The following is a 26,921-nucleotide window of genomic DNA, read 5'->3' on the forward strand; positions in this document are numbered from 1 at the left end:
GGGAATGTACTGAAATGAAAGGACAAGACAAGACATGTCAGGAAATTACTTTTTCTCCAAATTATTTTTTTTAAAAAGAATTCACTTCTCTTTTGACCATTTCCTTTTAGGTGTCTCTTTGTATTTGACATACAATGATGAAAAAACACACACATTGAATGGAATTTGAATGAAATGCGTATCCTTGCAGCAAAAGCACAATCAATAGCTGTTGCTGTCATTTGCACGGCAAGAAAAGGCTTTGACTGTCAATGTCATTTGAAAGTCTGCGCAGTTTGAATGACAGTGAGGACGCAGCTGCTTTGACGCTCTCAGTGAGACACTGAAGTGAGGAACACTAAAAATTAAATCTACGACACAGAGCCGCAGTCTGACTGACGACGTCTGTCACTTCTCCTGAGACTCTATTTTACCCGGCGTGACACTGCACTGTGGTGCAGAGCCACCCACGGAAAGTTAAACATAAAATGAACATAATTTCTTTTACTGTAGGGTTTATAGGCTTTATATTGAAAACAACATATGCATGAATGTGTGTGTGTTTCATGTACAGCGTGTGTGTGTGTGTGTGTCCTTGCTCCTGTGGTTGTGGGTCTAATTACCGGGCCTCAGACGGGAGCCACAGGCCAACAGGTGTCTAGAAGAGGCTGCTCTGGATCAAAGCCAGAGAAAATAATTACACAACCCAACTCTCCCTCTCTTAGATAAGACTAACTGCCTGCTGCCTCGCACTTGGACATGCTCACTAACTGCAGACCACATATCCGCAGCCCTTTTTACTTGCAGCAAAGAAAGCAGCTATGTTTGTGCCGTGTGGCGCGGTGATGACGTGCAGACAGACGGACGGACGGACACCCCCACGTTTTGCGTATCTGCGCGCATATGTCTGGGTAAAGCTACAGTAAGGGCTGAGCGCAGGCAGGCAGATGCAGAGTAATGCCACACAGTTGAATATTTTATCTGCTCATCATTAACATGCAGCCAGGAAGCCAAGAGCAGACTTTAAAGGACAGACACACACGCTCCACCAGTGCTCTGGCATTTTCATGGCCTCATTTCAAAGCACCTCTTTGAAGTCTCTTAACTAACTACATTCCAGACACATTTATCTACAGCTACTGTAAGACGATAAATCTGATCAGTTTATCAAAAAAAGGAGCTTGATTTGATTCGATTTTAACGCCACTGGACTCGCCCCACGGTGATGTGATTAACCTAGACTCTGTGTTTGATTGGATTTTTAGCCAAAAACAGATATGGATGTTTAAAAAAAGATTTCAAACTGTGAACAAAATAGAATGTGAATGTTTTTGAATACAGAAAATATCATGTTAAAACTGATGCTGTGAGAGAGATGAAACTGGTGGAGGGTTTGCCACTTAGAGTGTTTGTTGAGTAAAAAATGAATTCCTTTTAATTTTTCCTGTGAATGGTAGGCTGACAGGCGGCACTGTCGCCTCACAGCAAGAAGGTTCCTGGTCTCTGTGTGGAGTTCGCATGTTCTCTTTGTGCCTGTGTGGGTTTTCTCCCACATTCTAAAGACGTGCTTGTTGGTCAATTGGTCAATCTAAAATGTCCATAGGTGTGAGTGTGATTTTGAATGGTTGTCTGTTTGTTTATCTGTATGTTGCCCTGTGAAGGACTGGTGACCTGTCCAGGGTGTACCCCGCCTCTCACCCATAGATAGCTGGGAAAGGCTCCAGCCCCCCGTGACCCCAGCACTGCAGGACAAAGCAGGTTCAGATAATGGATGTCAATCAAAAACCCAGAAACCAAAAGCTATCAGTGAGAAGGAAATCAGTGCTCCATGTCTTTGCTCACTCCACATCATAAATCCTGTCATATGTAAACTCTGCATCCGATATGTGACTCTCATCCTGTATATGTTAAAATATCCGATGTTTTTTTCCTCTGCAGCCACGGCCCTGCATCGCTCTGTATGCACAGCAGTGTTTATCTGCATGGGATGTGAGGAGAGCTGAAAAAAGTCAGCTTTGATTAATTGCACTGTAACATATCAATTGAATGTTAAGCAGACATTTACATACACACAGGTATATATGATAATGTTATAGATTATCTTTTCAACTCTGCTCAACGATGATGAAATGATGTTTTATATTCACGGCCCACAGTATTATTAGTTGAAACCCTGCGGTTACGCACAGGGATAGCTCGCCTCTGGCAAGATGCACACTGGATGTGTGACTGGTATGTAAATGAAGTCTGACTTTTACATTAGGATTCTGCGATTCTGACTTTGGCAGCTGTCCTTGCGAAACTTAAAATCCACACACTGTGTCTTTTCTCCGAAGTTCACCTCAGTTTTCTAAAAAACTAAGTAAAACAAATGTGATAAAGTATCTGTATCTGTATACATTGTGATCAGATGGAGCACTCCTGACCTGTGTTCCTCTTAAAGGGAATATCACAGAGATAACATCTGCTTGTGGTATTGTTTCCTAAGAATATAGTTCCCTGTGTACAGTGATGTTAATCTAAAGACACACTGTGTTGCATTTGTGGTCTGTGAGGTCATTCCTGCTGCATCCTCCTGCTGCTCGTGCTTTGCAGAGAAGGCTGGTCTGCATGTGATCAGAGGGGTCCTGGAACACGCTCACATTGTTCATGGCTTGTGTGTTGTGTTACAGTGAATCTGTGGAGCCATTAGTAAGTGAAACATAGGTAAAACAGGACAATACAAAGGATTTACAACCTTATTCAAAGAGTACAGGTGCAGAACCTGGAAACTCATGCTGATCCCCTGAGTCACTGAGTAGTGCGGTGTAGTCTGAGGGTGAGGAAACAGGTTAGCTAAGCAAGTATCTGCACAGACAATCTATATCGTCAACCTATTAGAAAGCTGTGACGACGCTCACGCTGTGTTTTATTCATTATTCTGTCAGTTCTTGTACTTGTATGTGTGTTATTTTAGAGGAGGAGGCGTCAGTGGCTTTTTTCATTGACTCTCATGGTGCATATGGCTTATTTCCTGCACCACTGGGTAGTGTTGTTCAGCTGCCAGTGTTAGCACTGACCTGAGAAAGACAGATTTTACATTTTGTGCTCCACATACCTGAAACAAATTGGAGCATACGCTGGAGCCCCGCACTGCGAGAGCAGTGGGACAAATTAGCACTGATTAACTCTCTAAAGGTGTTCATTTGTTTGAATAAACACTAGTTTATGAATAAACACTAGTTTATTCAAACAAATCTTGTGTTTTTTTTAAATTTAAGATATAAAGAAACAAAATGTATTTATAGTAATGAGTCAGAAAGAAAGCATAAGAGTGTGAATGTGTCTGAAGACATCACTTGTCTCTGTCCTGGCTCAAACTGGAGCACTGCCCTCACCTCAGCGCTCTGGTTTCGTGTCATGGTGAGATCAGGCATCACTGGAAGCTTGAACCCGTCTGCCTGATCTGCCCACGAGCCAGAATTCCTCCCTGGAGTCTGACTGCCAGGCTCAGCACAGACTGTGTGACAGACAAACAGCCGTCTGTGGCAGCCCACAGTGGACCTGTGCAAGAGAAGGACAAGCCCCGATAGGAGGAAGTGTGTGTGTCTGTGTGTGTGTGTCCGTGCACTTCATGTTTGCGTGCATGTGCGTCTGTATCCATATAGTCCAGGCTCTGCCTAAGCTACTTAATATAGGCAGAAATGTGACGGGATCCCCCAGTGAGACCTGAAAATGGGCTCTCATGGCTCAGGCCCAGAGGCTGTCAGGACTGCTCTTAAGTCTCTCTGCTCTGTGAATGTGGATCAGAAGTGGAGAGGCTTCTGTAACGTTCCTCTCAGGTGGAAATATTTCACTACTTTGATGAAACTTTTTTTAAGAGGACAGATAAATACACCCTGGTTTTATTAACATGTGAAGATGAGCAGCAAGATCCAACAAAAATATAGTAGAGAAACGTTTGAGTACCAGGTGGAAGATACAAATTGTGTTGAGTCACCTCCATCCTGCACTATAACACAAGAATCATCTTTTCTTGCATGGGTAACAAAGATGAACGTGATAGGCAACAGTATGAAGAGAAACAATGATAACACTGTAAGAGTTTAAGAACTTAACTCCTCGGTCTGGACCTCTGTCTGACTCAGAATGCTGGCCTTCGTTTACACTGTAATCTGGCTCATAGAGGATTAAAGACTCTGTGATCTAGCACAGCCATGGGCTTTGTTGTAAAACATGCTTTTAAAATACAAACCACCTCTCTATCCCGAGAGAGGGATACCTCCACTTCCTGTTTTTTTTTTTAAATCCAAACTGAGGGTCTGATTGAGCGATGCACATGTGAAGCTGGGCTACATACATAAAACCCATCTAAACATGCAGGTTATTAAAAACTAAAAAGTGTGTGGAGGACTTCTCCACGATAAAGAAGAGAATGAATTTTTGGATGTCCGGATTACCTTGTCGCTTGTAATTTCCGCAGCTGATGACAGCTCTCAAAGGAAACTATCCCTCCACATCTTAGTGCAGCCACTGTACTTACTGCGCTGCATTCTGTGGTGTGTCTACTCGCCAGCATTGAGAATGACAGCACAGATGAGAGAGGTTCCTCATCTTTCCACAGCATCACATCCTGTCTGTCAAAACACACAAGAGGACCACTGTGACACCAGAGACTGTCAGTGTGAAAAGAATATGTCTGAATATTTCTGAGCTATATATCTACATCCATCACACTGTGGGACCAGACCCATAAGGTACACATAGTCTGTAACAGATTTTTTTATAATATCATGAGGTGACAGAATTGATCAGCACAGATCTTATAACTTTCAATAAATGTCATCATTAGGTCTGTGCAAACCGTGACGGCTCCATCAGCCTAGTCAGGTGGAAGTAATGAACCGTGTGTGTGCTGCAGACGTTTCTTTGATGATACCTTAAACAGACAGCTGATAGAGATGAAGCTGTGTATATGTGAGCGGCAGGTCTCTGTCTTTAGTCGACTGAATCTTCTCGTAAATGTTTAATGACCATTGCTTGTTAGCACTTCGCTCCTTTTGCATTGGTCCTCCTATCATATACTGTGGAAGACAGCCGTGACCTCATGTCTCTGCTTGTCCACAGAACATTAAAGTCCAGCATGTTTGGTCATCTATTTATATCACAGTGATGTGGGTGGGGTTCATGAGTGGACAGATTTCCTGTTGACATTGAAGAACAGATGGCAGCTCTCATAATGAGCAGGTGGACAAACACACATTCACATTTTTATCACCTCTGAGGCTACGTGCTATCCCAGACTTAATTAAACTGGTGTGGCTGCTTAAACTTAATTGTTAGCTTTTCTTTAGAACTTCACCAAGTTCATTGTCTCTGAATGGAAATCAACGCTAAACAATGACATGAGGTGGGAATGATAAGTTGGAGGCCTGAAGTAGTTTCTCGGTAAACCCAAATAGTAAATGGTCTGTACTTATATAGCGCTTTTCTACCTACTCAGGTACTCAAAGCGCTTCACACTACTTCACATGTACCCCTTTCGCACACACAAGCAAACACACATTCACACATCAGTGGTTAAGTGTCTCGCCCAAGGACACATCGCCTTGCAGCCAGGGTGGGGGATCGAACCGCCGACTTTCCGGTTGGTGGATGGTTTGTGTACATAAACATCTATAAATGTTGCAGGAATCATTCTCCTGGCTCTCTTAGTTTGAATTCAGCAGCCCACCAGGCTGTAAGTAACAACAAACCAACAAACCAAATGAGGTCATGAATGACAGCACAAAGGTTGATTTGTCCATTTTTCTCAGTCACTGATGACATGAAATTTTCATTGACAATTTGTTTGTAAAATCACTCAAACATTGAGTTGCATGTAATGAGACCTTCAGCTCTTGTACTTAAATATAAGATACAAAAACCATGACTCAAACCACACCAAATGTCTACCAAAAATAAAACACAACAAACAGTTAAAACGTCACAATGGTGATTCAGGCTCTCCTTTCACCCCCATCTTCTTGCTAATCACTTATTACACAGTAAATAAAGAAATCAATGATGTGATGAAATGAAATATTCATTTAAAATGAAATTTACTGGCTTCTTCCAGCAAATTGGACGTCCCCTAAAAGATCAGACAGACTGTAGCAGCAGTCACTGCAGAAGCGGCTGAGCTGTGACAGACATGAGAGCGATGCTAATCTAACTTTATCTTGCAATAATATGTTTAATCTTATTTTCAAAAATCTTGAACTGCACCTTCTGCCTCCAGACGACACAGTGTCATGATATTCAGTGTGTGTTCTTTGTCTTCTGAATGATCAGTACCACAGCTGTAAACACACAATATGTCACTTAATCATGATAACGCTGACAAATCTCAGCCGACTAATTCCTGTTTTTCTGTTTGTGTTCATCTGTTCAGCTGTTTTTCTTTCTTTTTACACTGTCACATTTGATTTGTATGAATCCTTAGTCTGTGTTCTGCTTTCTTTGTGTGCCTCACTTTCATTTTTAACACTTCAAATTGTTTCTCTCGCCTATCTGTCACTTCTCTGTCACATCAGATGCAATTTCAGAGAAAAAACAAGCACTGAAACAGAAACAAACATTTCTTTCATAATCTCAGAAACTTACCATAATTCTATGTGAAGCTCAATTTCCAAACTATGAAGTAGAGAACAGACGCCTAATGTCTCAGAATTTGTCAGGGGAGTTTTTGTTAGGGGAAGTCGCACCAACAGAAAACCATCATTACCGACCTAAGAAACAAGTGTTCTTACAGACGGCTATAGTGCAAATGTTGCTGTCCACATTCAGTCCCTATACCTTCTAGTTTAGTATATGGTGCAACAATAGTTTGCTTCTCAGCAGTCAACAGAGTTTCCTAAATCAAATTATTTGAGCTGCGCTTGTTGAGCTGTCATGGCTGCTCCCTGTCAACTCTGCTGTTGCTGCTATTTGTTTTGTTCAGTGTTGCATAAGCTGCTGAGAAAATATGGTGCTGTAAACAAATCAAGCAAAACTCAACAGTGAATGTTGAATCTCCTTATCTGGGTGTAAATGAGGGCAACTTGCAACTGGCACTTGTTTTTACACAATTGCACCAAAGTGACGCCTGGTTGATAAACCTGGTTTGGTTGAAGAAGATTCCCATCAAGGCCCTGTCCACACAGAGACAAAGGCGTTTTAGTTTCCAAAGCAGTGTCGTTTCAGGAAATGCGTGCGTCCACACGAATCCGCACAAACCACTGTCTACGCTGTAGTACATATGCCAGGCCTGTGGGTGGCGCTGTGCCGCTACCACAGAAGCACTCCAAAGACCGAGAAGAAGACATGGGACATGCACACAACACTCATGCGATGTAAACATAATAACATAGATCAAAAAACGTCTTAGTTATTGTCCACTTGCTGCCCGCTGTGTTTAGTGGAGGAGCAGAAGAGTTTGCGGTTAAAAGCAAAAACAAGCTCTGTAGTTTGTTGTTGTCAGTAAAGTAGCGTTTTTTGGGCGTCCACACGGAGACATGGAAACAGCGATTTCCCCTGTGGACGGGGCCTAAGGCGATCGAATGAAGAGAAGTGCCATAATCTGCAGTTCCTCCTGCCATCTCTTGGGTTATGACTCTATGACTGTAATTGTGTTCAGGTTTTCTGTTATCAAGGGTACGACTGCTTCCCACAAGTGGGACATTTCACACACACACTTATTCACATGTAGGACTCTAATTTGTGCTTAGACACTCCCAGAGTTGCTGCTGTAGGTGTTGTGCTTACCATATGTGATGGGCTGTTTGATGCAAAGTTCTTCCAAGATCTCAGAAAGTGTTTGTGTCAGCAGGCACAAAACCGAACCTCCTGATACCCTCTGCTTTGCATGTGTGGAGCGTGGAAACACTGCGTGACTGAGGACATCATGACGACAACTGTGCATTCATAAGAGCGTTCGCAGGGGAGTGTAATGCCTGCCTAAGGCGACGGTGGGAAGGACAGCTCCTTTTAACATGAGGAACAAGGCGTATGTGAACGCAGCCTCCTGTGACTGAAGAGAGACAAAGGTTTGGAAGTGTAATTTGACCAAAACGTCCGTCCACATCTCTGATGTGTTCATGGCGGCAGGACTCGTCCTGATGGTAGCTGAAAATAGTGAGCGTGTGACGGGTTCTGTTTTGATATGATCTCTTCTTAGCCTTAACAAGTAGTTTTCATCTTATAAAATGACCCTGTCTGTGCTAAAACTTCATCCCAAGCTGGGGATTTTCGCTGTGATTCTGTCGCCCCTGTGTGACTGTCTCTTCTCCACTAATCAGTTTGTTGTCAGAGTGCCTTCTCATCTTCAGACCGTAGTTGTAACCTCCGTCCATACCTTTAACTCTCTTCCTTTTACACCTTTGCCTGTGATGTCTTGCCCTCTGCCTCCTCCAGCCCTGCCACTCCTCCACCTTTCACCACCATCCTTTCTCAGATATACATCCCTCTATGTCTCTCTCTTCTCCTCTCTTCATCCCTCTCCCTTTTTTCAGCCCTTTAATGTCGAAGAGCTTTCTTTGAATGATAAATGTTTTATTAAGGCCACACTCTTTTTTTTGAAGGGTAAATACAAAGAGGAAGTGAAGGAAAAGTTGGTATCTCTGTCTCCCTCTTGACTTCATTTCCATATCTGTCAGTCTGCTCTCCCCTCTTCAATGACCTCTCATCTCCATTCATCCCTGCTTGCCTCTCCTCTTTCATCCAGTCTCTCCATTTCCCTCCCTCATCTCCTCTTACTGGAAACCAGCAGTTACATGCTCACCTTATAAAAGACTGGTAATCTCAGGCATTAAAAAAAGACCATGGAGAAAAGCTCAGTTCTGGATTTCAGCAGCTATAATACTGCGTATTACTGTGTTGCATCAACAATTGCCTTCAGTAGGTGAACGAGTATCTTTGATCAAGCAGCTCAAACACACTTAGGAGTGAGTGGGGGGGCTGCTAGTTGGACTTTAAAAGGACTGCTGCTACTCGGTTACTGAATCCTACATTTAGCCTCTAGGCTCGTAGATGATTGTATTTCCTGTGCTGTAATAGCTGTCTGTCCTCTGGGACTGCCTGTGTGCTCCTGTCTCTGGCACCCCTCGGCTCTGCTGCTGATTGCTCCTCCTTTTCTGCAAAAATGGGTCACGTTATGTGGGCTGCAGCACAACACCTACTTCTACCTGGATTCAGGACAGCCGTCTCACATCGCTTGATGAAACTCGCTGCTGACTAAGAAAAGGAGGAGGTGGATGCTCCGTGTTTTGCAAACACAGAAATGGGTATATTAGCCATGCTGGTAATGTTGGTCAGTCGGTCGGTGGTTTTTCCCCTGACTTTCTGAATATGTGCCACATACAGGCACCCAGAGGATACATTTTAATGACACTGGTAATTACTTTACATGTGTAGCTCCATCATCAAGTCAAACTGTCTCTGTGTTCTGCTGCTAAATACTGAATGCTAACAACAACATGCTAATCCAAAACGGCAGAGCATTACATGACAAACATCATGTTGGCACTGTGGATTGTCTTGTATTGTTTCCTGTTTCATTTTGAAGTCACTGACGTCCCTCTTTCCTCATGTGCTCCCTCCTCTTGGTGATTACCTGCCCCTAATGTGTCTCACCTGCGTCTCATTGTCTCTCCCTGCTGTGTGTATATCCTGTGTGTGCGTCCCTGCCACTTCGTTTTGTGTGTTTCTGCCAAGCCGTTTTCAAGTTTCTAGTGTATTTTTGAGCTTCTAGTATTCAGTAGTGTATGACCTTCGCCTGCCTTTTGGACCTTACCTTAGCTTTAGCCCTCTGCTACCTCTGCTTTGTGTTAACTCTCTCTCATACTGTGTATGACCCTTCGCCTGTTTTTTGGATCTAGCTTTAGTGAACAATAATGTTACCTGGGCCTGAGGAAGAGACAGGAGGCAGTAACAGTGACTGTGAGTTATATTTATTACACAAAATAAAGAGCAAAACAACACAAGCAAACACAAAAGGCAAAACACAAGATCATGCTCCCATCCCTTACACGCCCAGAGGTTGGCCCACTGGCAACGGCCATGTGCACGAAGCCAGTTTTTATAGGTGTTTATATAGGCATGCTGATAAGAACCAAGTGAAATCAGCTGATTCACCAGAAGTGCACATGGTACCTGGACATAGAGACACAGACATACACACAACAGAAACTAATACCGGCATGTAACATTTTGCCCCAGCCTTCTGTTACCTCAGCCTCTGACTGCCTGTGCACCGGCTCCAGCTTTGCCTGATGATCCTCCTGCCTTGCCCTTTTGGTAGTTTTGCCTTGTGACTGACCACCCATGTACCAACCCTAGATCATAATAAAGGACTGTTGTCATTACTTCTAATCTGTCTCCTGTCCTGCGCGTGTGTCCATGTTGTGTTTCCCAGCACCTTAAACAAAGCTGTTGCACTAGTTTCAAATAGTTTACATCTGAGTATAAAGATACTGTTTTTCAGTGATAGCTCAGCTCTTGTGTGTCAAGTTGCTCGTTGGATTTCTAGGTTCGCATATCTCTTATCTGTGATGCTAGCTACATTTAACCTGATGCCTGAACATAAATTGTTACATTGAACCATCCTTGGAAACATTTTGGATTGGATGAACCGTCTGTCAGTCACCATTTGCCCGGGCCTGATAATCTGACCATTGGGCTGACATACACAGCAATAAAGCCCCCAATCATCATTACACTTTAACTTTCACTCAAAGTAGACCCTTTAATTCCCCTATTCTGCAACAAGTTCCTATGTTACATTTACTGGGACACAGAGAGCGCACTGGCTTAAAGCATCCCTTCCCAGAGAAGGACTGACCATCATGGTTGTTGGTCCAAACCAACAAGCACCCTCCCACGCAAGCATCACTTCCTCAGTGACCCTTCCCTTGTTTGTGTACACATCCTCCAAGCGTTTTCAGGCTTGTTGCAAAATCCAATATACCTCGGCTGTGTTCAATTCATCCCAGAAGGTTGACATATTTCCTTTCCAGCTTCATTTGTGCCGTAATTGTGCCGACCTTGTCCATTAATACCACACACGAAACCCGGGAGACCACACACTTAGAGCAGCTCTACAGCATTGAAGCCATTTCCTCCATTTCCCCTCAGTTATCCTATTAGGCTATAGGGACATGTGATTGGTATGCTGGCTAGGCTAGAACTAATGATGCATGGAGCTGTAGCCTCTGGTTAGACGTCATGGACCAGAGGAAACCAGCCAGGCGCCTGTGTACAGCACTCCACGCTGCCCTAATCGGTCATCCCTCGAAACATTAAGCACGTCAAAGTGGGTAATGGATTGGTCCAATTAACGAGGAGCTTTGATGGAAAACACACCTGTTTATACATCCAACTCCTATCACATCTTTCATTTGCCTCACACTTGTCTGGAAGACTCTCTTATCAAGGTGAATGCAATTTAATTTGGAAGGCGAGTCCTCTCAGCTGTCCGAAGACAATTAGTGATTATTCTGAGTAACGACACAGACAATGAATTAACTTCAGCAAAGGAGCTGAAATAATGGTTCCCACCCCCTTCACCATTTTAAAAAGGCTCTCCTCAGGCTGCTCTCGCTGATGTTGGATTTCATTGTGGATGGTGTGTGTGTGTGTGGCTGTTTTACTGTGTTTGACCCCGGAGTTCAAGGACAGTCTTGCATGTGCTGCCTCTGGCTGCTCCTGTCTGTACCCAAGTGGTGTTTATTTAAGGAGCTCATCCACCCACACACACAGGTGCTTACACACACCACACACACACTCTAGCCTAACCTTGTGCTCTAAAACACATCACCCCCAGTTCTATTCACTTAAAAAAAACCTGTCTGGAGTTTCTGTCCTCTGTTTCCAATAATGTAGTCCAACTCTCTCTTTCACACACACACACACACACACACACGCACACAGTGTCCTGAAGCTCATAGTATGTCCTGCAACCCTGCCTCCCATCCTACTGGATTAATTACTCTCCTCCGCTGCCTGTGATCCCCGAGAGCGTCTGAGCCGCGTTAGCCGGCCTCTGCCTCTCGCTGGTGGGCATGGAGATGGCAGCGCTCACCCATTCATCACCGTGACTTTGGGAAGAGAGACACGAGGGATGGGGTGCGTGGGTGAGTTAGAGTAAGAGCGAGGGAGAGGGTAGAAGTGAAGGTGAGAGAAAGGTGGCGGGAGAAGGGGAGCGTAAAAAAAGCCTGATCCCCTCTGACCGAGGCCCTGATTAAAAATTAAAAGTGTTGCCGTTTGGCTGGTTCCAGGGGTCCCAAATGTAATGTATGGATTGCTGTGGAGAATCTCAGAGGAACTGGAGGGGGTTGAGAAGGGCTTGGGTTGTGGGAGCATAGGATTAGAAATAAGGGGGAGGGGGGAGGAAAAGCAGGAGATGAGACACATCTTTACCTGGAGATAAATAACCTAACGTAGCACAGCGCAGGGACTCTCCCCATTGTTTTTGGCCAAAACGTTGTCACATTCATTTTTTATCCTGCTGGAAATGTCTTTTTCGCCGGAGATAGATGAAGGCTGGGGGAGAAGTGGTTCAGGAGGGATGGCCAGGTGGGGAGTGGGAAGTACAGAAGGTTAGAGCAGCTCTAATTAATGGAGACAAAAAAGGAAAGAAAAGGCAGACAGAGGAGAGACAGACAAAATGTGCAGCCTGAATGTGTGTGTGTGTGAGTGTGTGTGCCGGCCTTTGATCAAACTACTTGTCAGGCTGCTTGTGAGTGCTTGTGAGCCCTATTTGTGCCTTTTGTGTCTCATTTGTGTTTCAGTGGCTGAGACATGCACCTTAACGTGTGTGTGTATGTGTGTGAGGGCTCAAACAAGGGAGTCCTATTCTGCTGGTGGGATGAGAGAGATGCATGAGAGGAGGCAGTGAAGAAGGGAAGAAAGATGGAGGAGTTTGAGGGTGGGGAGGGTGCGGTGTGTGTCAGCCATTCAGGCGGCGTAGGCGTATGTCTTTCATCTCCTCTCTCCCACAAACAACAAAGAAGCTCTGAGAGTTTTTTTCCCTCCATACCCTTTCTTAACTCTCCTATTTATAGCAGCACAGGTTGAGAAACACCAGCAGCATCACTTAATTAGGCAGTTGTTTACCAATAAACTCAGAGCAATGAACACAGCTCAGAAACTATAAACAGGAACTGCATTGTAGTGATCTGACAGGAGGAGAAGAAGTGGCTTACGTTGGGACAGGAAGTGATAATTAATGCAATGTTTCTGGGATTAAGAAAAAAAAACAAGAAAAACAAACAAAGTCAGACAAGCAAAAATCAAGCACTGTGTTGTGCAAAGTCACACAAATGGGGAAGAAAGTGCTGGATGCTCATTTACATAACGCTTGCTAACAATCACACAGCAGCAAGAGAAGCAGAGCAGTAGTAATGATGTAACCCTGATCACTGAAGCACTGTGTTTTGCAAAGAAACTGTTTGATTTAAGGCTGTTTTTTTTGTGATGGAGAGAACATCAGCACTAAACACAAAGGTGGTAGCACAGGCTGGAAGTCATTAGCAAGGCCAAACAGCTAGTTTGGTTCTGTTTAAAGTTCAAAGACATGCCCATTAGCGCCTCTAAAGTTCATTAATTAGCCTAACACCTGAATGTTTGTTTTATTTAGTGATGTAAAATTAGGAAGGATGGGATACTTTTTGGTTACGCTGAAAAAAAAACATCTTTGTGCGTATTGCTTTAATGATTATTATTTATTTGTATTTTTTTGGTATAATTATGGTGCTTACATTTAGGATATATTCCAGATTTAAGCTGAAAGGGAGGCTGGAGATTTGCAGGGGTGGTGTCGGGGGAAGAAATAGGACGCAAAAATGCTGCAATTGTGTCAAAAATATGAGTCACAACTCTGTCAAAACACACATGATATACATATTTATAGATTCAGTGACATGCATTATATGAGATACACCGCAGAAACATCCACAGAAATGATGGTAGAAACGTCCCTCATGACTCTACGACTTCCTTGAGAGTCGTCACATTTTTCTCAGTTGTGTTGGTGTTGTGTGAGGTCTCTTGTTTTCTCTCCGCTGCCCTTTCTTGTGCGATTCCCCTGATGTTTTTCCTACGCCATGCTAAATTTAAAAGGGAGATTGTGACTTTTCAGAAGATGCAATTACAGCAGTAAAACACATTTGAATGTCCTGCACTAAGGCGTTAAGCAGGATGTGATGCTCGCTGCTCACAGGGTTGTTGCTGCACAGTGGTGCTAAGCCAAATGCATTTTTCAGATGTCAAAATACGACATGGGGTTCTGTTGTTAGGTTGATTGAATTTGGTGCCAATCATGTTTGTGTGTCTTGAAAACCCAGAGATGCTTGTACTTTTTGTCAGCATTTGAAAATGACTGGTTTATTATAATTTACCAACCACCGTTCCCTTCTTGCTTAAGAAAAAAATAATTGCTCCCAGATTATAGGGGTTTACAGGCGTCTTTCTGTGCCACTTCCTCGTCTTTGGTCGAGAGATTAATTTCTCTCTCTCTCTCTCTCTCTCTCTCTTGTTTCATAAACTGACATAATCCCTAAATCTCAGGACATCTGGTGTGCTTGTAGGAGGAGACACCAGGGGCGTTGTTAGGCTCATTTTACTGGGGATGGTGCCACATCCACACAATGTTTGACTGTGATGTAGTAGAAACACACTGTTGCATCATGTCCAACAGTGTGTCACAAGTAACTGAAGCCAACACTGTGGTGTTTCTGAAGTGGGCCCTTGATGTTGATTTTAATGTCAGATGACACTGTTTAATTAATCCCACTGGAGATGGTGGTGACCACATTGTGATATCAAATGTTGAAAGCTTTTACAAAAAGTTTTGTTTATGACTGTTTGAGATTATAGAACAACCAAAATGACTATAATAATGAAATCCATTTGCACAACAGCAGCTGAAACTGATTCACAGTCAGTGTTGATCCTAACTGGACAGGCTGATTTCACAGAAGTGTGACTGACTTGGAGTTATATTGTGTTGTTGAAGTGTTGCCCTTATTTTTTGAGCAGTGTATATATATATATATATATATATATATATATATATGTATATATATATAGTCTCTGCACTGAGTTCCTCTCCACACAGGCTCCCTGTTGAAGCTTCCTGTTTTAAAATAATGTGCACAAGTATAGGAGGAAGAGTCAGGGCTTCAGCATGAGCAGTCTGTCTCTGAACACAGGAGGTTTCTTCCTCCAGATGTTCTTCTGGTTCCTGCACGGTCAGATACTGTGTGAGCTGAGGTTCAGGAGGAAGTGTTGGAGAAGGTGAGACCTCAGCAGAGTCTCTACAGTGCTGTAGTATCAGCGGCTGCTGTACAGATGTGAGTTTCTAATATTAGAAATGTATAAAAATCGAAACTAATATACTCACCCCGTCCTTACCAAGAGACAACACTTGAAATGAGGGAAACAGCGTTGCCCCTCCTGCAGTTGTGTGAATGTAGTCGTGCATGTAAATAACAGCTGTTTATGCCAGACAGCCAGAACGGTACAACATGTGGCACAATGTCATCTGATCATGGGCCCAGTAAACCCCCCAAAGCCTGCTTTAGGGGGTCAGAGGGGTGTAGGGGACTACAACCTTGCTGCAGACTGTCACCTAGGTTGCTGGTTTTTGTGCGCTCTCAATGCAGTGAATGGTTGTTGAACACAATGAACATCAGTTGTGTTTCATTTTCACTCACGGCTGGGGTTAGGAATCATCCATTGTGACTTAAGGTCACATGTCTGCTCTTCGCGGGTGATGCTGTTGTTATGACATCATCACTGAAGGGCCTTCATTTGTCACATATGTAGTTTTGCAAACAAGTGAGATGTGATCAGCATCTCCAAATCTGAAGGCACGATCACAAGTGATGATAAATGAAATTATTATGTGAGCTGTTGCTATGAAGGAATGTACATATCTGTATCCAAGGTTACCTTGACAGACACAACATTTCCATAATAGTAAAAATGTCAGAACGTATGAGAACATTTTGGTGCTTATATGTTTTGATGGCAGATCTGCTGCTGTCACTGTTCACTGCACAAACAACAGGCTTCTTGCTCTTGAGCTGCCTGTGTGGGACGTTTGAATACAGCTGAAGAGCACTTGTTGCACGCTGTTTTAAAAAAATGATGTCCTCTTTAGATTCACTCATTTTCAGTCGGCTGAAAACTGAACAGCATCACACCTTTAATGAGTGATTTACTGTTTAGCACAAACAATGAACACATGATCAATTTAAAACTGTGCACAGCAGGCTGTCAGTGACTGCAAAGCAACTGAATGTTGTGAACTCTGTCAAGGCTATATTTACTCACTTCATTTGTCTCTGAGAAGGTGAGTAAGCAATTATATATGAGCCATACTTTAATGCTGTAATAGCTGATGTACCTGTTTTGGTTCTTCCTGGCATCTTCTGTGGTCGTCAGTGTGATCAGGGGTTCTTCCAGTTTACACTTAAAAACAGCGGTACGCTCATGCATTCTCTGTCATCTCCTGAAGCCTGGTTTTGTGAGCTGTCTTCTGCTTTGTGCTGTTCGCCTTGTTGCCTTTCGTCTTTCGTTTCCAAGACAGCTGCCTTTTTTTGTTTTTTTTATTTCTGGAACTCCAAAGCTCCCCGCTCTGTTTATTTATTCTGATAACTTTCCCAGTTTTAGCGAATGTTTCTCAGTCGATCTGTCAAACGCTCTTGTTACATCCGCCTCACTTCCTTCCTCCCCGTTTTTAGCCGCCTTTGGCTGTTTCAGTTATTTCCAGCTGATCTTCTGGCTGCTCCTCCGCCTGACCTCCCTTCCCTCCTGACCATGTATTTTTGCTCCTCATTGACAGCTATAACCAATAAGCTGTGCACTGCTGTTTCTGAACTGCGGGATACAACGGTTTCTCCCTTCTTGTATTTTAACACCTGCTAAGATTACTTTGTGCCTGCCACAAAAACTCCCAGCTAGCACCTTTTTTCTCCCTTCACCACTTTCTCTTTCAAACTGCTGCTGGTAAAAAGCTCCATTTTCATGTTCTACATCAAAGTCTGTTGTCATGTTTCTTCTCCCTGAGGCCACCAGTCCTTTCACAAAGTTAGACTAAAGCAGAAATACTTAAGGAAAAATGGTTTTTCTTAATGCTGAATCCTTTTATTTTAAAGTTGATCATCTCCGGTCCATCAAACACAACTCACACTGATTCAGTGTTTTCAGTCACTTTGTGTGCTCACATTGTCACGAGGAGATACAGTAAACACCGAAGCCCTTACTCTGCACTCTGCAGCTCAGTAATGAAACTGTCATTGATGTCCTTCAACCCTCAGGGCTCCAGGCAGTCAATTACAAACACCATCACACACTAACACACACGTACACTAAAAGTCCATTTGCTCTCCTGACAAAGGATCTTCAAGCTGGCTTACATTACAGCCATATGCAGCATACATCTGACCCACATTTATCATCACAAAGCATCAAACATATTCATTTAATGCTGACTCTTATCACAGACAGAACTGAAAAAAAAACATGTAAACATGACAACTGGTTTCCAAATCCATGTACAGCGTTTTTTCCCCCCTGTGGGAGCCCTGTGCTTTATATAGGCCTCCTAAAATTACTATTAATTATTGAAGCAGCAAAGCACTGCTTTACCCTTTTATTAAACTCAGCTTACAGCAAATTAGTCCTCACCTTGTGTGTGTGTGTGTTTTAGCGCGCACACAAACAGGCAAGAGACCTTACCTCAGTCTGAAAACATTTTTTATGTACTGAAAGTTATTTGTCTGTTTTACAATTAACTCAGTCTTCAGCCAGTCATCCCTTATGCACCCTCACTGTTTCACCCCATCTCTTCCTCTCCATCTCTCACGCTCCTCGCTCCTCCCTCCCTCTCACACTGTGCATCCATCTGTTTCAAGAACTTCAAAAACACTCTGTGTTCCTGCACTGCTTTTCTTTATAAGTTCACTTCAGCCCATTGCTCTTTAATGTCTCGTAAGCCCGACTTCAAAAAGGAAAGAATCTCATCTTTTATTACTATTTAATGGCTTCATGAAATGGCAATGCAAATATTCCTTCTTTAACATTTGTTTCTTTTTGAAAGGGAGCTGTGCAAAATGAAGCTGCTGCATGGGCGGGATGCGTCGCAAGAATGAAAGCTAGAGACTCGGGCTGAATGAGTGGGAGGGTATTCATCTTAAACCACAGGGTCTAGTCAGAGATGCATATTGGATTAACAGAGCTGGGATGCTTAATTTTGGAGTGGAGTACTCAAGCTGTATTAGTTGTGACCTCTATCATCTTCCTCTCTCCACTCTGGAAGGGCTGCGGGCTTTTTATTCACGTCCTCAAATCACTGCCCTGGAGAGCTACAACAGCTGTGGGTGTGTGTTTGTGTGTGTTGTGTGTGTCCTGCCTCTGCCTCTCGGTCTATGTGCTGAAAATAAATTCATTATTGGAAGAGCCTTTCACTCAAGTATCACTTTTCTGAGTGGTAGGATTCCTCGGAGCGCAAAGGTGTTTCTACTATATGTTTTGTTTGCGAGGCGAGCATTTGATTTGGGTGTCAGGTCCCTCTCACCCGTGGCTGAGTTTTGGCGAGAGGTGTGCGATGTGTCTCACAGCTCTGGCACTGCTTGACTCCAGCTGCCTTTGAATGCAGCTTCAAAGCCTGCCTCGCTGAATGTTTCTCTCCGCACGTTCTGGCACTATTCATTAGCCCCCTTCCTCCTCCTCCTCCTCCTCCTCCTCCTCCTCCTCCTCCTCCTCTTCCTCCTCCCCTCCAGCTCTCTGCTGTGTTTTTCCAGTTCACTTTTGCCCTCATGTCCTTCCCACCTCACTGTGTCCTCTATTCCACCGTACACCGTGTCCTTTGACAGCTCCTGTTTGCCGGTCGCAGATACAACACAACTCAACTTTGACCTCAGCAAGAACCGCAGAGCCAGACATCAATGGAGTCAGTGGTGACAGACAGAAATATGGAGGCAGAGGAAAAAGTCTGGCTGCTCTGCATCACCTATAACAGCATTTATTCATTCATTGATAGCAGAAGACGGAAGACTTTTTCCATGTAGTTCACTGCTCTTGGATTTATTTTCCAATAGCCCATAGTGAATAAAGACATTATTTTTCATTTATTATACCAAAAGTATGTGAAATATTTGTAATTATAGGTTCAGCTATTGTGTTTATGAATTGAACACATTCTTTGTATCAGCAGTGTCAGTATTTCATAGCTGTTTGATAATAACATTGTGCTCAAAAAAGGAATGCGGTTGGTGTATAATTACCAAGAAACTCCATGAAAGGACACACAATGTATTTGTTTATCTCTCTCTTAATAACTTGTGTGGGTTTCAGCAGCTACTACAATTGTTCATCTGATTAAATATTTAACAGATCACAAACATGCAGTTTCATTTAAATATTAGTACTTAACTAGACACTGTGGCACAAAGATGTGGTTCGTTGTTTTGAAGTAGGGGTTCATCTGTACACATCTGAACAAGCTGGAGGTGGGGCTTAGCCCCGTATGATGTCATAAAGGGCTCAGAAAAGCAAAGGAAAAATAGACTGGTGTTTTGTATGGCCTCTGGAGACACAGCTAAGGTCTGAAATAAAAATGGATATGGCATAAAACGCTCCCTTTAATGTGAGTACACTGCCATTTATTGCATTTATGCCTTAGATTTGGGGAAAAACCCAAACTGTGATGATTTTATAGAATAATAGACATCACTTGTCATCATTTTAAGTCCTTTATTTAGGGTAAAGGTGACCTAAAGGATCAGAGGAGACTGTGTGAGATTCAGATTTTCATTGTGGGGCGCAGCTTACAAGCAATAACACCAAAGGATGAATAGTGTTTGTGAGGAAACATTTTCCAGCAGCTCACAGGGAGGCAGATACATGACTGAAAGGAAAAATCTGCTTCTGTGTGTATGTGAGTGTGTCACTTTAGTCCTCACACCTGACTCACACCTTGCCCTCCCTCCATGGTTTGCCAAATGTTCGCCCACACTGTCACCACCTGGCTACTGCCGTGCGCTGTGATTGCATTGTGTGCGTCAGTGTGCTTGTGTGCATGATGAGGAGGTGCTCTCTAACAGATGGAGTAACCTAATACATGTCTCATTTCTACCCTGCTGTCCATTGGCCCTCTTTGGTCTGGTGGTGATGCTATCAGGGTCTTACCAGCATCCTGTCTGCTCTCTTCCTGGAATCAGCCCACCCCACCCTGCTCTGCTTTGCCCTGCCCTGCCTCACTACCACCATCCCGTAAGCCCAGAGTACCCTGGCATACACTGGTCCCAGAGACGTCAGGTGGAGAGGGTCTCAGGTTACCTGGGTGCAGGTTGCTCTGAGTGAAATGTGTCTGGAAAAACAGCATATTGTTTACAGTCAATGAGCAGAGGCTGCTTTTGTTGTGGTCAGGCTCATAAAATCATAATAGGATGTTTAGGATGCAGGGAGGTATCTGTCAGCCTGTGCACGCTCAGAACACTTAAATAAAGCCTTATGAGTCCAGGTCCGGTGACTGTGGGTCCTGGACAGGTACCACTTTGTTACCTGTACCAGGTGGCAGCAGCTCCTTCATTTGTCTCTGTGGCAGCTAGAGGTGAAACTCCATCAGCTAAATGAATTAGTCTCATTGGCGGGGTAATTTATTGATGTTTTCTCCTCCTGGGGATAATGGGTGCACAGGGCTGCTGATTGATCAGGCAGGATGGTGCACGTCTGACTTTACAGTCACCCGCAGTCAGCGGTCAGGCAAATCTGGTTTATTATGAGCTGCAGAGTCGGTGACACAGAGACTGATGGCCTCCTGAACATCAAATATGTCCGTTTGACAGGCCGCTCATAGATTATGCCAAAGCCTGTTTTATGTCAGAGCTGCTGTCACTTAGAGCCTGTGGATAAAGTGACCTCAGTGTTTCACAGATTTCTTTTACTCATTAGAGAACCTTAAATTTTAATTCATGTCAGTGATGGATGGCATGCGATGCAGAGAAAGTAAGTCTGCATATCGGATTTACCAGACAATGTGGCCGAGTACCTGCAGAACCATATTTAGTGCATCTGATATGTGTATTTTTATGCTCTAGGAAGCTGAGAGGCCCAAAATCCTTGGAGTAAACATTATCTGGCTTGTGCAATAGGTGGACGGAGGTAAAAGAGGACAGGCAGAGACATTTCACTCTGCCTTGTTCTGCTGATCTGTCCGTAAAAAGCCTGCAGTCTCAGGAGAAACAGTTTTCAGCAGCCAGCCTTCTGCCTCCATCTGTGACACTGACAAAATGAATGTTTCTGTGGGCTCCTGCTTGGCTAATGTGTGCTCTTGACCTCATACGCTTGTATCCAGAATGTCACAGGTCCCTGACATACAGATCCTCTACCCTCCATTAAAGGACACCTGATCTGGCTTTCACTGATGAAAGAGAATGAGCAGCATTGCGTAGGAAATGGGCTCACAATGGTTCTTACACTGACCCCGGCAACCCAGATCCAATGAACTGCATTTATGAAGAGCCCTCTAGTCTTTCTCTTTACCATCACAGAGTGGCTCTCCTCCCTGTGGTGTAAGAGATACTACAGATACTGGCTGAATTACACGGTTTAATGAGGAGCTCAAAGAAAAAGGAGAAGTGAGGTTTAATGTAATTTCTCTCACAATGTCAATAACCAAATATTATTGGCTCCTTTTTTTTAGCAGGAAGTTTTATTCATTATGTGTAGATCTGTGATATTTGTGTGTGCGGGCATGTCTTCCCTCCTTTTCAGCCTGTCTCCTTGTCTCAGCTGGCAGTCTGCACATCTGTCTGCTTGCTGATCACAGAGGGAAGTTCTTCGCAGGCACAGCAGGACAGCCGCAGCCTGAAAAACCAAACAGATGTGCGCTGCTCCCGAGCATCCTCTCACTCACCCAAACATCCTCAAATGCATTTCTTAACCTTTATTCTTCCAGTGACTGTTTCACTGAGCATGCATGCTGTTTTCCCAGCCTAACCTACAATTCTTATTGCCGTATGGCAGGTCTGGGTATGAATATGAAGCATATTTTGAGGTGAAATAGTTGCATGTTTTAATAAGAGTAGTGTTATCACTTTTGAGTTTGAGCTTAGTTTAAATGCACACCGGCATCTAGAAAGAAACAGTTGTGTTCATTTCAGATAGGTCTCCTATGTTTATATCTTCATACAGACCTCATTATGTGCCCGAAATTGTACACAGAAAAACACATAATGTGTCTGACACAAAAAACAGAGCTGTCATATTGTTTCTCTCTGAGCTGACCGAGAACTCGACGCTCTGTGCAGGCTGACGAGCTTCATTTGACCTCACAGAAGCATGAAGAGAATGAAATTAAACCATCCAAGCAAAAAAAATCAAATAACAAAGATGAAATGAGGAGCCGGTGCCGCACAGAAACCAATAACTTCCTCTAATGTCCCCTAAACCAGTGTTTTTCCTGCCATCCTCACAAAGCAGTTGTGGCTATCACTCTGAGCAAAGTGATATAGTGGACTAGCAGCAGTGTAAATGGGATTGCGGCGTCCCGAGCTATTCTCCTGTCCAAAGCTTCATTTCACTGAGTCTCAGCTCCCCTGCTAAGTTCAGTAATGGAGCTTTAAATCCCCTCTGTTGTTGGGCCCTCACTCATTTTGCTACCGAGTCCATGATAGAGCTCTCGGTTCTTGTGCCACCTTGTTGATAAGACTTCACTTTGTGCCTTGAAACGCCGCTGATTATTTTCCCCTGCTCACGCTGACCATGCGCTCCTCCCTCCAGCATGCTCTGAATGCTTTTCTCCTCACAGCCAGCCGTCTCCCTCTTGACTAATGTACCCACATTAATGCTGTGGGTTTTTTTTAAGATTTTTTTAAACTGCTGTTTTGTTCTACTGAAAGGTCAAACTTTGAATCGTACTTTTTATCTGTTGCAGAAGCCTTGTCGTCTTTATTCTCCAAGCCATCTTTCTGTGTGTGTGTGTTTTTCCTGTGTATGTGTTAAAAGTCCCATTAGAGAGAACAACAGATCAAGGCAAACCGGGAAAAGGAAAAGAGAGCGAGTGTGCGTGGGATGATTTCTCTGGCTGTGGTTGTTAGATGGGATCATTGTTTTGGAGGGAATTGCATCTCTTTGAGTGTTTCATGTTTTTGAGCTAAAATGATGAGCCTATTTTCCGACAGCTTGCCATAACTGTTGCGACTATTGAGGCATATCATTGCATCGTGAATGTGAAAAATGACTCTGACCTCATCTGACTCTTCCTTGTTTCCTTCCTTTGCAGAGGCTTTTGACTTGGTGCTGCGTCACGGCCGCAACTCCACCCTGGCCATGCTGAAGTCGGAGTTCCCTGGTCTTGGTGCAGGAGCCCAGAGCGCTGTGGGACAGCTCTTTTTGGACATGTCGCTCTACATCCTTGGCTCTGACTCCACAGTGGACCACATGGTGGCGGTGTTTTATGGCCGTCTCTTCCCTCTCACATACCGCCGTCTGTTGGGAGGCAGTGTATCCTCTGTGACCGAGGAGTGTGTGAGGGGAGCCTGGAAGGACTCAGGAGCGTTTGGCCCTTATCCTAAACTGATGATGACTCGTCTGTCACGTTCCCTCCTGGCCACACGGGTCTTCCTGCAGGCACTGAACCTGGGCATCGAGGTTGTCAACACTACGGACCATCTGCGGCCCAGCCGAGACTGCAGCCGGGCCCTGCTGAAGCTGTGGTATTGCCCGCACTGCCAGGGCATGCTGGGCCCGCCAGCCTGCAGGGGCTTCTGTCAGGCAGTGATGCACGGCTGCCTCGGGGGAGCGGCAGAGGTGCAGCCTCACTGGAGGACCTACACAGATGGACTTGGGAAGCTGGCAGGTGCCATGAGGGGAGAGCAGGATATGGAGGCTGTTGTTCTCAGGCTCCCTTCAATGATTAAACTGTCTCTCAGGCACGCTGTGAACGCCCGCAGCCGCCTAAGCACCCTGGTGAGGTTAACACACACATACTGTACACACACTTAGTAAGGTGTCAGACTGTAAGTGGCACTGCATTAAACCATGACAGGGGGGTTGCACTGGTGTGGCTGGAGGCGCCCCAAGGTTCCACTGAGACAATGAGATTATCACCTACAGGAAGTCCAGTTTGAAGCTGCCAACACCACACAGTTAATAATACTCAAACCACAAGATTTTCTTTTAATCAAGGCAGCAATTATGCCACCCTTCATCCCAGCTGTTTGTAAGGCAATCATTAGAAATAAGTCACACACAAGCACCACTATCAATTACTTCAGCTGATGAATTCAATGGTGCATTTCCTATCAGGGGAAAACTCATTTATGTGTGAAGACAACAGGATACAGTTTTCTTAGAAAGCATCCTGCTGACCCTCAAACCTTGTTTTTCTACTGACAATAACAAATATTATGATTCAAACTAGGTGAGTAGAAAAATCTTCAGTAATGTTTCTTGACTGAATAGTGTTGACCCAAGTGTGGCGTAGCAGTGTGCATCATGTGACCTGCTAATGTCAAACACATGTTTGTTCATCATTTCATCACTGCAGCCCGTTCAGTGATGTTGAATACTGAGCCAGCATCTTCATACAGCTGGCTGACATGCAGTGACATAGAGACATAAAGATCAGATGTCTGGGTACTTAAACCCTTAGCTGGACATATTTTCTTTTCCATTTTAAGTCAATGCATGATTTTAAGCTATAATTTTAAGGTGATTGCATGATATATTTTTAGTATCTGTCACATCCTGTTTCAGTGTTGAGCTCAGAAGAGGACAGGCACAGACATTCCCTCCCTTGCTCATCTGACCTGCAACATATAATTTCTCCACATCCAAACCAAGATGTGGTTCATACGATGGATCAAAAAGGAGCAGCATAAGGCAGCCAAAGCAGGGAGGAGAACAAGAATGTGTTTTTTCAGGCAGTCAGACAGATGCTCCCAGCACATCTTGCTGAATCCCGTCTCTCTCTCTCTCTCTCTCTCACTCCTCAGCAGCACTGACCCGTTATGTGTGGTTTCAACTGCAATAAAACCGGCAGGTTTGTTCGTAGCCCCTCATGTGAAGTCAGGGAGAAGTGCTCATTAAATATGAAGGCCTTTTTTCTGGAGATACAGAGCAGGGTTTTGCTTTTGCTTCTGTATATCTGCTGAACTTTTCACTCTCACACCCTGAATCCCCGCGGTGACCAGTTTTCCACTCAGAACCCATCATTTATTAACACACAGGTTGACCTCACTTACTCTGCAGCACGAGGGTGTGGCTGCATCCATGAATCGCTGACTTAGGGGAAACAGCTCTCTCTCTCTCCCTGTCTTGTGTGTGCGTTTGAGATCCTTATCCAAAATTAAATACATCTTGTGTGTGTTGAGAGAGTGCAGTTCCAGTCACCGCAGATGACTTTACATTGTGTCTGTGGCTCTGAGTCTGGTTCCAGTTTATGGGATTAGAGCTCCTATGACAGTATATTGTTTAGCTCAGTTTAGCTCAGTGAAAAGGTGGTGTGTGTGTGTGTGTGAGGGTTTCAATGTAATCTTGCAGAGACACTCTCTCTCAGTGGTGTCATTGAGGGGACAGAGGCATCTGTCCTCTAAAGGCTAATTTTGTCTCACAGAGGAGATCAGCCAAAATTAGACACCTTATTCCAACACCTTAAATAAGCAGATTAGCATTTGTCTGAATGAATGTGGGGATTAAAGGACAATTGTTATAGTTTGCATTAGCTGCATACAAAGCTTTTATTATGCAAAACTTTACTCAGAACCAGGTTAGTGGATTCTCTTGATTACACAGGTCGTGATTCAGGATCCAGCTCATGAGCTTTTCCAGTTGCTGAATCTATGATTTATTTTTTTATTATTATTATGAGTGGACACTTTGTCAGGAAATATCAACACCTTACAAACAGTGTTTTTGTTTGTGGAGTGAAGCAGTAAAAAAAAGCCTTTTTATCTTTGTCATCTTTATGAGAAAGGTTTCATCCATTCAGCACCTTCATCTTAACCTGAGCGGGAGTCGGTCAGTCCAGACCAGGCATTTCCATTAGGTATAGATTCACTTTTGATAAATCTATGCATCTATTTGCTTTAGTGGGAGCAGAGACATATGTGGAATGTGTATATCTGTATGTATTAAAGTCACCATTAAAGTAGGAAATGTAGTTTACTTTCCATGCCTGAGTAAGATCTGTAAATTATGGATGCTATACTACATACTAATTGCAAAAGAATCTTATGACCATGCAATAACATAAAACAATACAGAATAGACTCCCTCAAAGAAAAAGACAGCATCATGTTTGTTCAGTCAAGTCTTAATGTAATTAAAGCCTTATATAAACTATATAAAACGTTGCCACCTGAGGCTGCAGGGGGAATTGCAGCATTGCTTCATTGCTCTAAAGATGCTGCTGCTTGGACAAAATCACAAAAACGTGTGACTACATTAACAGATGCGTGTTTGTTTCCCGTTTTTAACTGATAGACATGAATGCTACTAAAATTGTGCTGAAATTGTGTTTTTGCTTAGGAATCGTCTTATCTTCAGAGCCTGGTTTATGCTTGTGATGTGTGTAGTATAAAACATATTGTACTTCCAATGACTGACAGATGGTTAGACATACACTTTTTTAACTTAAATGATAGATCTTCACATCTTTCCTTCACTTATGACATTTTTCCATTGAAGTCAAGGAACACAAAGACAAAGGATGTCAGTCTTTTGACACTTTGGCTGCAGCCAAGCCTGTAATGTTATGTGACAAATAACATACTTCATCCAGGCCGTCATGAAACATAACCTTTACATTGACAAGCTATAATAATTATGTATTTGTCAGCAGTGAGCAGATAAGCTGTGATATCTTGTCAATAGAGCTATCAGGTCAGCTGTACTTTTTTTAAAGGTCTTGTCGAACCACGTGTATGTTCTTGTTC

At 43.6% G+C, this 26,921-nt stretch overlaps 1 protein-coding gene across 1 annotated transcript in view; it reads left to right on the forward strand.

Moving 5' to 3' along the window:
• gpc3 (glypican 3) overlaps positions 1-26,921 on the forward strand; it is an 83,892-nt gene that overhangs the window by 22,843 nt on the left and 34,128 nt on the right. The window contains exon 3 of the mRNA XM_028416534.1: positions 23,267-23,952. Coding sequence (XP_028272335.1) covers positions 23,267-23,952 — 686 coding nt within the window. The remainder of the gene's footprint in view (positions 1-23,266; positions 23,953-26,921) is intronic.

Source organism: Parambassis ranga, chromosome 10 (genome assembly GCF_900634625.1).
Source record: "Parambassis ranga chromosome 10, fParRan2.1, whole genome shotgun sequence".
NCBI classification, from domain to species: Eukaryota; Metazoa; Chordata; class Actinopteri; family Ambassidae; genus Parambassis; species Parambassis ranga.